Below are 15,081 nucleotides of genomic sequence, written 5' to 3' on the forward strand. Positions count from 1 at the left end.
AATGAAAAGAGGTTTAACTAAAAATAAATAAACATTTACTGTGAATACTCTGAATAACTTTATTTCAATTAAAAACTCAGATGACCTTGACAATTTTTAGATAAATTTAATGTACAGAGTGTTTTAAGAAATACAAAGTTTGATTATCCAATTAACATTAAAGAAATTGAATCAAGTATTCCACCAAAGACTTAAGGAACAGATGATACTATACTATATTGCTGGGGAATAAATAATAATAAATAAAAAAGTTTTTGAAGAATATAATCCATGGTATTTATAAAAAGCAAAGGATAAATGTAGTCAGGGAATTGGGGGAAAAGTTTCAAGGACAGGCTGGGATTTGCCCAAGCTTCATAAAGAGGAGTAAAGCAGAGGAGACACTGTAGATGAAGGGCAAAGGTCTAAAGCCCAAGGGCTGAATGTGTCCTTGTGGCTGTTTACAGCAATTTGGTCAGAGTCAGGGATTTGGTTAGCCCAGGACAACAGGAATATCTGGCTGGAAGACTCCCCTTTTCCTGATGAGGAAATGAGATGATACCAACAAGGATCAGGTTGGGGTCTTCATGGGCCATCCCAAGATTAAACTGAGGTATGTCTCCTCCTGGCATGCAGACACCATGCTTTGAGTTTCCTTCCACTTTTCTTTCTTTTTTTTTTTTAAGTGCCAGAATGTTTTTATTTATTTCTTTTTCCATTTTTTAATTTGTTCTTTTTAAATATATATGACAGTAGAGTGTTTTTTGACATATTATACACACATGAACTATAACTTATTCTAATTAGGATCCCATTCTTACAGTTGTACATGATGGGAAGTTTCACTGGTCATATATTCATATGTGAATATAGGAAAGTTATGTTCAATTCATTCTACTATCTTTTCTATTCCTTTATACCCTCCCTTCCCTTCATTCCTCTTTGTCTAAACTATTAAACTTCTACCTCCCACCCCTGCATTGTGTGTTAGCATCCACATATCAGAGAATATTCGGCCTTTGGTTTCTGGGAATTAGCTTATTTTGATTAGCATGATATTCTCCAGTTTCTAGCAAATGCCATAATTTTATTCTTCTTTATGGTTGAGTAACATTCCATTGTGTATATATACCACATATAGTGCTCCTACTTTAACTCTGTAACCAACCATTTCTATCTTGTCCATTAAGTATTTCACCTTGCAAATCTAGATCTAAAAGATTAAAATTAGTCTGTATTTGTTATTATCAGTACTATCTTTAGTCTTTAAATAATACTTGAAAAATAAGATCAAAAGTATTGGCTTATATTATATGTTAAGCCCTGAGAATACATAAAAACATGCTCTGTTATAGAGAAAGATAATTATAAATTCTTAAACATATACGATAGTGTGAGGGGGAAGGGAAGGGAAAAAAAAGAGAGATAAGTGTCACAGTAGTTTGGGTAGACAATAGGGATGGGAGGGGAGGGGGGATAGGGAGGGCAGCAGAATACAACTGACACTAGGATTGCTGTATGTATACACATGGATGTATAACCAATGTGATCCTGCAATCTGTACATGTGGAAAAATGAGAATTCATACCCTATTTGAATCAAATGTATGTCAAGATCATTGTATTGTCTTGAACAATAAAAAAATAATAAATTCTTAAAGAACCCACAGGAAGTTTTAGCCCTGCAATTATTTTTAATGTGATACATTTAACTAAAAGGCATGCATTACTATTTACAGTAACAAAGTAGATGCAGAATGTATTGACTTTCTGTGAATCTTCCCCAAATACAAGCAGTCTAAGAACTCAAAAATTCCAACATAGCTAAGGATATATAAGTTGTATTTGATTTCAAAACTGTTCTTACTGAATTAAACTTAAAACATAAGAAAACGTCAAGCAATTTAAAACTACTCCTTAAATGAAAACTGATATAAGCACTTTTGACTACATTGTCATTTAATTCTGAGCCTTTAGAAGGAAAAAAAAAAAAAAAAAAGCCTTTAGAAAGGAAAAAAGACAAAAGATTTTAATAAAAATATTAAAAAGTTTACCACTCACCAAATAATGTCAGTTTCAGTATCCTACTACACTGAATAGCAAAGGAAAGGTCAGAACTATCAAAAATTGTTATAAGATCTCCATCTGGAATTAAAAAACAAAACACACAAGTTTCAGATTTGTTAACAGGAATAAACTGGGACATATGAAAATTTAAATTCAAAATGTATATTGCAGAACATAATTAGAATCTCCTAGAAAAACCTTAAAACAAACATTAAAGAATCATCTGAGAAATGTGAATTGTTTAAAAAAATACTAAATCAACTTTTCTTATTACTCTTACAAGCAAAGAATTTATCATATCCTCGTGAGAAAATGTTGCTGAGTTAATACATGTATTAAATTTTACTAGTCACTAAATTTATGGTAGCAATAGTGTGAATTATTGATTTAGCCAAAATCTTTCCATTTTGAAAACTTTAAATATATTTATAAAAAATGAAAGTAATAAGGATTCTCAAGAATCTATTCTTAATTCTAAATAAAACACACTGACACAAGCAAATGGAGAGAAGTCATACATAACAATAACTCAAGAGTTCTTGAAGAACTGTTAATGAATGAACAGTAGAGTCTTTCAGGTTAGTGACCATTTTGATACTAAAAGTATCAACTTTCCCCAGAAAAAAAATATTTATATATACAAAAAATAGCACACAATGAAGACTGTGAAATCCCCTAGATCTCAGGGATAAAGAATACTATAATTAGCATATCAACTGCATGTTTCAAAAGCTTTCAAAGGACTAGGGGGAAAAAAAATTCCCTACAAAGAACAAGAACAGAAAAGCAGGGACAGACAAGGAGTTGATCACGGGCCTTTTACAGTGCATCTTCACACAGTTGGGTGGGAATTTTTATCTGGTGAAGGCCAAGAGGCCACTCCAGGAATGCTCTTCTGCACCAATCTTAAATGGACTACATAGCTTTATTTTGGACTAAGATGGCAATAAAAGCCATAACCGAGCACTCTGTAATTATTTTAGCTCTTTATAACTAAACCTAATTCCTATCACAAATATGTCCAACATACAGCTCTGAAAGACTTGACTCATAAATGCATTTTAAGAAAATATAGATGTAAAAGAAGGAAATTTCCTATAATTTTGTCTTTTTCCTTTACTGAATCACACAACAGAAACAGAATATCTAATAGTAGAATCTACCTGAGCAGTCCCTTCACTCTAGAGCCCAACACAGACTATGAAACACAAATCTGAATGATTCAGAACACTTCAAAAACACGTGAAAAAAATATATATATAATTTGGTAGCCAGATAAGGATGACACACTTGAACAACGAGGAATCTACAATTTGACCCAATGGATCCATCGCTGTTTTTACAGGACTGTGAACTAAGATTGGTTTTCAGATTTTTTTTTAATATATTTTTTATTTATAGATGGAAACAACATATTTATTTATTTTTATGTGGTGCTGAGAATTGAACCCAGTGCCTCACAGTGAGGCATGCGCTCTACCACTGAGCTATAGCCCCAGCCCCATAGTTTTTAGATTTTTAAGAAGCAGTTAAAAAAATGGCTGTGATGATGAGAAGAGGCCTTATATGATCCACAAAACTATAATATTATCTGATCTTTTATAGGAAAAGTTTACTGACATGAAAATAGGAAATATAAGAGAAAGCCAATCAGCAAGGTCATTTTAAGATATGCTAAGTTTGAGGCAAAGCAAAGCATCTTAGGTTAAAAGACAACTATTAAAATTTTGAATTGTAAAGGCAAGAAAGAAAAATTAACTGATCAATTTTACGTCATACATTTGGAAGTCACAGGGGTGAAAAGCAGTGTATTTTGAGTTGATGAGATTACTAGATAAAAGAACAGGACGAAATACCTCCTTTATTGTTCCTAAACATGAGTAATTCTCAAAAATTAGCTAGGGTGCTCTTAGATCATATATATATTAGATCACAAGAAGGGAGAATTGTGCCTGTAACTACATGGCCAGCTTAGTTGATTATCAGTTGATTTTACACTCCTTCTCCATAGGGCAAATTTTATGAAGTGGCTGCTCAGCCAGGGACAACACTTTCCACCTGCATCTCACCAAAGCCATCTGACTGGGTTTGGACCAATATAGAAGTTATATATCACCTTGATGCCAAGCAAGTAATATCCCTTCACACTCTTTCTTCATCCATCTGCCTGCTGGATGTCAATTTTTTATTTTGATGATTTTTGTAAGCCATGTGTTAAAGATAATGGAGCTTTTTCAAAATAAAAAAATAACAGAGCTTCTGTCAGTCTGGGACCCTAAATGATTTCTTCAGTGTGGACCCACTGAGATTTTAATATTTCTATTATAGTAGCTGGCATTACCTTAAGACAATCCTCATAAAGAAGCAGCTATTTGTAATAAAAAGAAAACCAGAATAATCACAGTTTCAGAGAAAGTAAGAGATAAGAGTATTTCAAAAAAGATGCCAAATGCTGAGCTCAAGATGAAAAACTCTACAAATAAGTTCAGTGATTAAAAAACATACCAAACCACCAACAAAACAAATTTCCATAAGTGATTTAAAAAGAAGGCTGGTTAAAGAATAGGAAATAAATAATATTCTACTGCTATAATTCCACTGCATGTTTGATCAAACATTTCTCATGTAAAATCCATCTCCATAAAAATAGTTTTGTGGTAAAATCAGTCAGGGAACATCACATTCTATTAAATGACAATGTACATCAGCATATTACACATTCTTGAAAATTTCTGTAATAAACACATTTGTTGAAACCAGTTCTCCCATACTTAATTAATTAACCATTAAAGTCTTTTACATTCAATATCTACTGATATCTCTTTCACTTGAGGAAATACAAGTAGAAATTTGGTTTTAAAAATAAAAAGGAAGTCAAAACTGGCCAGAAAGAATAAAAAAATTGTAGAACTGCATATGAAAGTGTTCTAACACTTAAAACTCCCTTCTAATAATAAATAACTTAGCTATTTTTAACTTATACTAATTATATAAGAAAATGGCCAATCAAATATCATGAGGGGGGGAATAGTCCAATAAAAAAGATGGGCAAATGAACACATACTTATTTTCAAAAACTGCCTTAAAAACACTCTTACCTTCATCTTTATACTTTATTGTAACTTCATCATTACTTAGAAGTTTTCCTCTGAAAACTCGCTGCATCATTAGCACTAATTCATCATAAGTAATATCTTCATTATGAATGGGAATTCTTCGAATATCCTCCCCAAGTTGAGCTTTGATAATTAGCTTCCCACTTAGGTCCAACTGTCCATTCATGGTGGACTCCAGGATGTTCTTATATAACTCTAGGGAAAGACTGATAAAAATGATTTTGATGATTATACAATAGAACATATCTGAAAAGTTGAAAATAGAGATACTATTAGAATATAAGAAATTTGGCCTTCAAAAGTGATTCACTATCCCACTGTTAACATGTTCATGTTAAAATGTCTGGCAAAAACTGTATTACATATATAGTAAGTTGTATTTTTTTGTCTCCTATTGTTTTAACCACATATTTAACTGCATATCTAACAATACCATTTACATTTCTAACATGTCCAAAAGTTAATTGCTGGTCATCCACTTAAAATCTGTTTCCTAGAGTTACTTTTCCCCATTTGTTAGTGACAACAACTACCTTCCAGTTATTCAGGATAAAAAAGTCTTAGTTCCTCATTTTTCTCACACCTTATAGCCAAACTACAAATCTTATTACTACTACCCTTTAAGAAATGTCTCTGGAATCCAACCACTTCAGTATCTTCACTGCTAACAATGTGATCCAAGACACCACCATTTTTTGGTTAAATCATTGCAAAAGACTCCTTACCTGATCTGTCTCCTTTTCCATTTTGCCCATTTTTAATCTATTTTTAACACATCAATTAGTCTGTGAAATAAAATCTAACGTCAGTGTCCTCTAAATCTTCCAACAGATTTCTGTCTTAAAAAGCAAAATCTACAGAGTCATGATCTAGCCTCTGGTCCCTGACCAACTATTTAATCTCATTTTGTACCTCTTTCCCTCAAACACCCCTGCTACACCAATGCTTTAAGTTCTTCCTTTCCACTCAAGGCTTTGCAACTTGCTACTCCTTTTGCCTTGGACTCTTTTCATATCCCTTATGATTCGGAACCCTCATCAAATGTCATCTTCTCAGAAGTCTTCCCTAACCATCTAATTTAAAATGACTCCCCACCCCCTATCTTAGTACCCTATCTTATTTTTCTTCAAAGCATTACCACTTTCAGACATTAAAAATTATCTTTTTATTGTCTTTTCCACTAGAAAGTAAGAAGTACATAGTATGTGTGCCATATATCCAGACCCTTAAAAAGTACCTAGCACACAGTAATTATTCAAGACTTGTTAAATAAGGAAAAAATAAATACTGGCTTCAAAATTATATTGGCCTTAACTTTTAATGCTAATCTGGAAGAGAAAAGCATGTGTGAAAAATCAAATTTTTCTCTTTTAAATAAGAAAGGTCTCGTGAGTATTCTAATTTCCCTCTATTTTGGGAACTTGAGGAGAAAGGGCAAATAAGTGATACCCTTCTAAGTTTTCCTTCTAAGTACAAGACTATCCACTATTGTACTACATATTCCATATCCACCCCCATTTCAATACACCCCACCCCCAAATCAGAGTGGGTGTATTAAACTGTTTTAAGAAGACATTATTAGAAGTAACCATTAAATACTAGCTTGCTACATAATTTTCCCATTTCCTAGGTTTTATTTTCATGTTATGTCAAGTTATTCAAAATCATCATCCTATAATGACTTTGCGATTCTAAATTCAAAATATCATCCAAGATCTCTAATAAATGATTACTGTATAATCATGAACAAAGTACTATAAGCAAATAATGTGTCAATATCTCATTTTCTCAAGGCCAAGATATTCCTGAATATGTTAAAATAAGATCACTAAGCGTTTTCTTAGCATCAACTCCTGTTCATGCCTCAAATTATCTCTCAAAGCTGTTTAAGTCGTCTGACTTACAACCTCCACATTTTGACTTCAACCTCCTGTTTTACTACTGGCAGCTTTTCCTCTACTTAAATTCATTATTTAATTAACATTATCATATTTCAAATTCATTATTAACATTATCACATTTCTCTGCGATTACTGTGTCCTTTCGGTGCATGTGTAAAACCATTCAAACCCTCTCAACATATAAATCCTTCAAATACTTGAAAAAGTGTTCAAGAATCCTAAATTGTTTCATGAAGATTACATATAAATGTCCCAATATTGTTTATATAAAAGTTCGTGGTCCTTTCACCTATTCCTTAAATGAATACTCTAGATTCCTTCACCATCTTCTGTCCAGGTCACATTTTATTAATAAATCTTTAATGAAATGGGGCATTAAAACTAAATATAACACTCCAAGGTCAGTGCAGTACAAAGTGAACTGTGTTCCGCCATCTGAACATCATGCTTGTCCTAATACAAAATAAAAATATGGTTAGTTTTTTATCTTCCCATTTCACAATGAACTTCTCAAAAAACCGTGATGAACTGAAACCTCCATACAACTTGCTCTTCACCTGCAGCAAAATTTGTCCTGCGCATTAAGGAAACATTTACTGAATACCTCTGAAGTATAAGCACTTCGGCAAGTTGGTAAATATTCCATTGTGTTTGCACTGACAGGCTGAGAGGATCATGAAATAAATTAATGTATTTCCACAGGATATGTAAACCAGTAATAACAGAGAGAAGCCAGTGCTTCAGTGTGATGGTATTATCTATTCCTGGCAGCACCTAGAATAGTGCCTGACATGTAAAAGGTACTCTAAGAATTGCTTCTGTTCCCTTCACAAAAAAGATGAATGGGTAAATAAAGTTCTGATAAAAGACTTTCAAGGAAAAAAAAACTATAAAATTAGATCAATTCTTATGTCAGACCTTCACAGTGTGCCTTATGTAGCTAAAAGTGACTCCCCACATCATATTAAGAAAAATTTCAACATCACATACACTAGATAGTATGTCCTACTGATGGAAGGGGGGAATGCTCAATTCCAATGACCTAAAAACTTGAGCCACATATACTCTGTATCTGCCATGTTTACCAGCAAATTCACTTTTGGTGTTTCTCATCAACTGTAAATTCCCTGCAGCCAGGAACCAATGCTTCTTTCCTAAGGCTGTTCCCCATTTATGCAGTTACCTCGGGAAAAACACACAAGTATCACAAGAGTACATTTTTCTCTGAGGGAAAATCCCATCCACACATGTTTATACAACAGCAGAATTCTGGTACTCTTTCTCTAGCAACGTAAAGATCCATATGAACAACTAGTTCCTAGAACTGCTGTTAAGATCCCTACAGCAATTCTTTTATCTTATCCCTGCCCCACCACCTCTGAGCTGTGTCTCCACTAACACGCATAATACTTCACCAGAAGCACTTTTTTGAGTTCTGGGAATAAACTGATGTGCCCAAAAACAAATAAAGGGCCTGCCTCTTGCACTAGAATCTAGGTTCAATGGCCAAACCGCTGGATCCACTGACCCCACCACTGCTCAAATTCAGAGGCAGCAGTTTAGGTACCTCCTGAGGGTGCAATTTCCTTCAAGAAATCCCAGAGCAAATAAACCTTTGATTATTCCAAAAGAATGCAAGAGGCCTAAAATGCTGCCTGACCAGAGGCAATGTTAATAATAAAGATCCGCACTATTAGCTTTGAGATTTTAAATCCTTCTCGAAGGTTCACTTTTATCATATGCAAATCGGGAATAAGTTTGAATGGGTTCTCGTGATTAGATAGCATCAAGCATCTAAAATACTCAGTACCCAGAGAAGCAAATTCTTAAAAGTTAGCTGTCATCATTATAAAAACCAGGCTGGGCCTCCACTCCGCGCTTAAGGACTGAAAGCCAAAGAATGAGGTTCCTCTTCTATGACCCCAATCAAATTATTCCCACAGGTGCCTCTCCACCCTTCTCACCCTTCCAACCCCCTCAAGTTAGGCACCCACCACTCCAGGGCTCCCAATGGCTCGCACAGCGATCTCCGGCAATTCGACCTCCGGGAGCCACACGGAATTGCCTAGACACTTCTGGGCCGAACGCCCCCCAGAACCCTACGCCCACTTCCCAGCCACCAAGAACATCGGCCTCGTCACCCCTCCCCCTCCGTGACCTCCCAGCCCCCGCGAAGTCCCGTCGGCCCTCCTTGCTCGCTCGCTCTAGCCCTCTCCCACGGCCCCCGTGGGCCGCCCGCCCCGCGCCGGTGGGTTCCAGAGAGGCCCTCCAGCACTTCCTCGTCCCCGGGACTTCTCAAGAGAGCGCGGCCGCACCCCTGGCTCCTGCGGCCGTACCAGCTTACAAGGCCGTCGCCTTTGCGCGGGACTCCGAGCGATGCGAGGCCACCGCCGCAGACCGGCTCTGGGCGTCTCAGGGAGGGTGCAGACAGGACCCGCTCGGTAGCCCTCCGCGGCCGCCGCACCTAGCTCGCAGACTGCCGCGGGCCCCAGCCAATCGCACAGACCCAACTAGCCTAGCGAGAGCTCCGGCCTTGTACGTGGCAGGTGGGGGAAGAAGAGGGGCGGGAACAAGAAAATAAAATCCGTCCTTTTGCCCCGCCTCAGCGCGAGAGGCTCAACTCATAACGCATGCGCGGGGGCGAGGGACGCGGGGCCAAAGACTACCCGGCAGCTTCGGCCCAGGCGCCCCGGCTTCCTCACTGGATGACCGGTTGTAGGAAGCGCGAGCTAACGGATACACGCATGCGCAAGGCGTGACCGGGCACTTCCGGTTTTCCTGACAGCTTGTATTTCCCGTCTGTCGCCCGTGGGCGGGGCGTAGTGGGCGGGGCGTAGTGGGCAGTTCTGGTCTAGTTTTGAGAACCCGCTGAAAGTGGGCATCTGTTCAAGTTTTTGTCGTTACGTTGTAACCATTGTAGTTCTCCTAGTCACACCAAAAAATACTAATCTTTTCCCGCCTTTCTTCTACAAATCCGTTCATTCATTCATTAGTGGGCGCCTACACTTTGCCAAACCTTGTGCTAGTAGGAATGGGGAATGAATCAGTTGGTGCGCGAGGAGTTTCCAATATACCAGGGAAGCGACAGCGCTCCAGAGGTCAAAACTTTACGTGTGAAAAAGTCAAAGGCTGCGAAATTAAAGCTAAGGATTCCAGAAGAGTTTTTTTGGAAAAGGCATTTGAGCCTCCCCCTCCCCCTCCCTAAAGCATTTGTTTTGGGTGTGCTGTAAGAAGTGCTGTTGTTCAAACTGAACCCTAAATTTGGGGAAAAGGTGGGGAAAACTGGGGTGCACAGAAGTGTTTTAAAAGGTGCAAGCAACGTTTGCCTTCTAAGCTGACTAAGCAAATAGGTAAATCCGCCTGTCTCCCTGGTTCATCAGATTTTCCCTAAACGAACTGGGATAAAATAAATCAGGTGTTTGGGATGAGAAATAATGTTCTTTTTTAGAACTGTAAACCGTATATTCTTACAGTTGTAAGTCTGAAAATTCTTTTGAGAATGAAGTATGTGTTAAGGATGCTTTTCTCCTGTAAATTTTGTTTTCCCCAGTTGTATATATTGCCCTTTGAGAAATTCCCTGCAGGGATTAGAAAATGAAGGACTACAGAAGAAACAGCATTCCTCATTTTCAGAGAATATTCTTCCTAGCTTGTTATTTAAAACTTTATCATATAGATTCAGGGAAGTGCACCGCAGCCCCATGATAGTATGCTACTGTCTTTGATTTGAGATGGTTTGGGAATAAACCCACACTCCTGTGGGCAGAGGTAAAATAGTCCTTTAAGAAAGTGAATTATACCACTGTCAATCTTCCTAAAATTAAATCAGACCTTGGGACAAAAGATGAGATGAATCATAGCCTCCAATGAGGGTAAAGAATTTTCTTCTCTTTAGATCACTATTAAGGGAGCATTTCCTCAAAAGTCCTGCCACTAAGAAGAAATTAGATGGCCCCTGTTACATTGTGGCCAACTGCACCCTTATGGAGCGGGTGAGGTTCGTGGACTTTAAATATAGCTTGTTTTTTTTGTTTGTTTTTAGTACTCCGGATTGAATCCATAGCGCTTTAGTCCTTTTTATTTTTTCATTTTGAGATAGGTTTTGCTAAATTGCTGAGGCTGCCCTTGAACTTGTGATCCTCTTGTCTCAGCCTCCTAAATCACTGGGATTACCACCATGCCTAATTTAAGGGTTTTTTTTTTTATTTTTGTGTTTTGATGAATATTTTTATGTTTAGTTTCCTCATGCTTCATCCCAAAGATCAGTAAGTTTCATTTAATGTTATAAACCTGTTCCCAGCTACCACTGTGAAAATTGAAAAATGAGGTTGTGATGATTCCACAGATCAAAGTAGAAGCAGGGGAGTAAAAACAGCATTTGGGAGTCACATCAGAGGCTTAAGTAACAAGAGACAAGAAGGACATCTGTGAAACATAATGTTTAAGTATTACCTCAGAATTTCCCAGAGATAAATATATATGTGTGTGTGCACGCGCTCGTGTGTGTGTGTGTGTGTGTACACATATATATACATACAAAATTAAATTTTAAAAAAGATTTTGTTTTCTGCTATCAAGCTAACTAGGCATGAAGTATAGGTCATTTAGGTTGTTTGTAAATGTTACATAAGAGCATGTCTAGGGAAGCACACAAAATTATGAATGTGTCATATTGCCTCCATTAGATTGTAAACACCTTAATAACTGAAACAATAACTATATCCTACCCATTTTCATATCTGTTTCATCCTTATTTGCCCGTTAAAACTTCAATAACTCTCCTGCTCTTGACTCTTATTAAAAATTGAGAGCATAATGAATATCTGTAATCCAAGAGACTTGGGATGCTGAGGCAGTCCAATTGTAAGTTCGAGGTTAGCCTCAGCAGCTTAGTGAAACCCTGTCTGAAAATAAAAAGTGAAAAGTACTGGAGATGTGGCTTAGTGGTAAAGCACTCCTGGGTTCAATCCCTAGTACCAAAGGCGGGGTGGGCAACTCACCACCTAACCCAAGGATTAGAACTATATCAGTAAATTATATGCCCCCCCCAATGTGCCCCTTTTGAATTTTGTGTTTGGTATTCACTTGGGGGTTTTTAAAAAATCTTGTTTATAGTTATCACATGTGAATATCTATGTGTAGACATATGCTTAAGCAATGTTATTCAGTTTTACTTCCTTATAGATATTATATAGAATATCATTTGTTTTTGGATTCCTGGAGCATAACTTTAATACGCAATATTATGTTACTGGAGCTCATTTATTTTCATTCTTGAGTAATACTCCTTTGGGTGAGTATGTTACAGATATTTTAATTCATTCTATCAAACGGTATTTTGGTTGCTTCCAGTTTGTTGCTATGCACAACATTCTTATATGTCTTTGATATACAAGTTTTTCCTGGTTATATGCTAATATGTAGATTGCTGACTGATAGATTATGCAAACATTTAGCTTGTAAAATGACGACCGGTGGTATTGTTCAGCCTTTGGGGGAAGGTTTGAATGGAATCTTTTGTGGACTTAGTGAAAACCATAAACACTGTAGTAAAACCCTGAATTTGTATACCAAACATTTGACAAGTAGACATTTAGTTCCTTGTTTAATCTCATGTGATTTTTCTGTAGTTCTGTACCTTTACTTGTGGTTCTATGTTTGAGTTTCTTATGCTCCCTCACCCAACATGAGGACAGTGATTTTATTTTGTGTATCACTCCCAGCATCTGGTGTTGATTGCCATGTGTAGTTGTCTGTCAATAGATATCTGTTGAGTGAATTTTATGGTTACTATTTCTGTAATGTACCCACAGTTGCTGAAACAGATGTCTGTACTTAGACTTGAATAAAAGCAGGTGACAACTGAATTAAATCAGTTACATCCCTTACCAAGAACATCGTTTTTCCCACTGTATGTATTGACACTGATTATAGTTAGTGCTGCCTTTCATTAGTGAAGCCAAAAAAGTTCTCATATAATTATCACTTACTAACCACTATGGTCATATTTATTGGGGATAAGTCTCAAAAATGTAACTAAGAATATCGTTCCAGAAATTCTGTAAGTAGCCAGACTTTAAAAGTGCTGTTAATCAGACATCTTGCCTTCTTTTTGTATGGAGCTTAGAAAGGTTCTCAACTTTTAGAAATATAAATTGAACGTTTGGCTCACCTGGCCTTTTGTCCTATAACCAAGTGAACTTACCTTTAAATGAACACTGAAAATAATCTCGAATCTGTAAATACTGCTTAATGGTAATCTATAAAAGTTAGGAATATACGACAGAAGGGAAAAGGGTGTAAGGAAATATCTTTGATTCAGACTGTACCAAGGAGAGATAGGAGGTTCTGTAATTCAAAGGTTACTTTTACTTTTTCACTGATACCTGAAGAAGTGTTAAGATTTAAACTATAGTTGTGTGAGAGGCAGTCAACTCCCCTACTATCTGCTCTTTCTCCTTGAAAGCATGTTCTGAGAATTCCACAAGTGGAAAAGGGAAAACATCTTAAGAATAAAATCAGAGTTTCTGAGATGAGATGGGAAATGGGAACTTTGTAAAGCAAGTTAGATAAAACTTGTGTTTTGTCATATTCACCTTTAGTAATTAGTATAAAGCATCTTGAAATTTTTCAGTTGTCTCATTAAGGTGAACCAATGAAAGAATGTAGGTTTGGTGAAGATAGTTCTTGCTGCTTAATTCTGTATTTCTTGAGGCTGTCGCCTCCTAGATATTCAATCCATATTTACTGAATAAAAGAATGAAAGCTAACTATCCTGTCACTTCTTTGGGCAAGCTTACAGAAAAAAATGGAGCTCCTAGTTCCTGAGTAGCCCAGGATTTTATCTCTGAGTAGTTTGAAATCTCATTTTTCTTCATTTATACCTCCTGGAAACAGTGCTAAATTACCTCTGTGCTGAATTACCTATCAGAATTTAGGTTGTTACAGGTTGAATTGTATTCCTCCTCAAAATTCATGTTGAAGCCTTAATTCCTAATATAAGAATGTGACTGATAAAAAAAAAAAGAAGAAGAAGGAAAAAAAAAAGAATGTGACTGAATTTGGGGATTAGGCTTTTAAAGAGGTGATTAAGTAAAATAAGGTCATTAGAAGTGGGCCTCAATCTGACTGGTATCTTTGTGAGAAACCATGTGAGGACACAACAAGAAGGCAGCCATCTGCAAGACAAGGAGAAAGCCACCAGAAGAAGCCAAACCTAACAACTTGATCTTGGATTCTCAGCCCCTAGAACTATGAGAAAATTAATTTCTGATATGTAAGCCACCAAGTTTATGGCAGCCCTGATGACAATACAAATGCCACACGATGTATAAAGACATATCACAACTTTTCATTTGCTCAAGAGTAGCTTTGTTCAGCTCTTTTAAGAAACTTGGCAACCAAACTCTAGGAATCATGCGTATCCAAGACAAAATCAAACTGGGTACTGAAAGGGACTTATATCTCTATTATATTTATGCCAGTGGTCCTGCTTTTAATCCCTGCAAATAATGAATAATTCAACGGGGCATTGTGCAACGGCCATTTTAATGAAGACAGACTCACTCAAAATATGCAAATTACAATCACAGGGAGATGCTATTTTTACATATGTGTTTTATAAAATTTAAAGTTTCATAACAGTTATAAAAAAGGATAAGGCAAAACAGACATACTTTGTTATGGGAACATAATAGAAACTATAAAGGGTGGTATGGACATATCCATCAATATATAAAATGTCCTATGATCCAACAGTTCCATTTCTAGTGTAGCAGAGAAAACCTTGCACATAACAACACACATACCTATTAATGTTCTATTTTCAAGAGAAAAATTATAGAGAAAATAACATAAATACATGTATGTTAGACCTCAAAAACATTTTGTTGAGTACAAAAAGCAAATTTCCAAAACTTCTGTTGCTATGCAGAAGAGTTACCATAGCAGCCTAACTGCTGTCCTTAGATAGGCCTGCTTGTGAGATTGGTCCATGGCTAGTGTATAAGAAATTGGATT

General features: G+C 36.5%; 1 protein-coding gene across 3 annotated transcripts in view; it reads right to left on the reverse strand.

Moving 5' to 3' along the window:
* Tfg (trafficking from ER to golgi regulator) overlaps positions 1–9,759 on the reverse strand; it is a 34,099-nt gene extending 24,340 nt beyond the window's left edge. The window contains exons 1-3 of one of the 3 annotated variants that reach the window (XM_027943218.3): positions 9,399–9,759; positions 5,144–5,367; positions 2,040–2,123 (exon numbers count right to left, since the gene is read on the reverse strand). In XM_027943218.3, coding sequence (XP_027799019.1) covers positions 2,040–2,123; positions 5,144–5,327 — 268 coding nt within the window. In that variant the 5' untranslated portion in view covers positions 5,328–5,367; positions 9,399–9,759. Of the gene's footprint in view, positions 1–2,039; positions 2,124–5,143; positions 5,368–8,147; positions 8,165–9,398 lie in introns of those variants that run through there. The other 2 variants (XM_027943219.3, XM_071615408.1) reach the window with 2 other exon arrangements.
* Positions 9,760–15,081: the final 5,322 nt, after the last annotated feature.

This window comes from Marmota flaviventris, chromosome 8 (assembly GCF_047511675.1).
Source record: "Marmota flaviventris isolate mMarFla1 chromosome 8, mMarFla1.hap1, whole genome shotgun sequence".
Classification (NCBI taxonomy): Eukaryota; Metazoa; Chordata; class Mammalia; order Rodentia; family Sciuridae; genus Marmota; species Marmota flaviventris.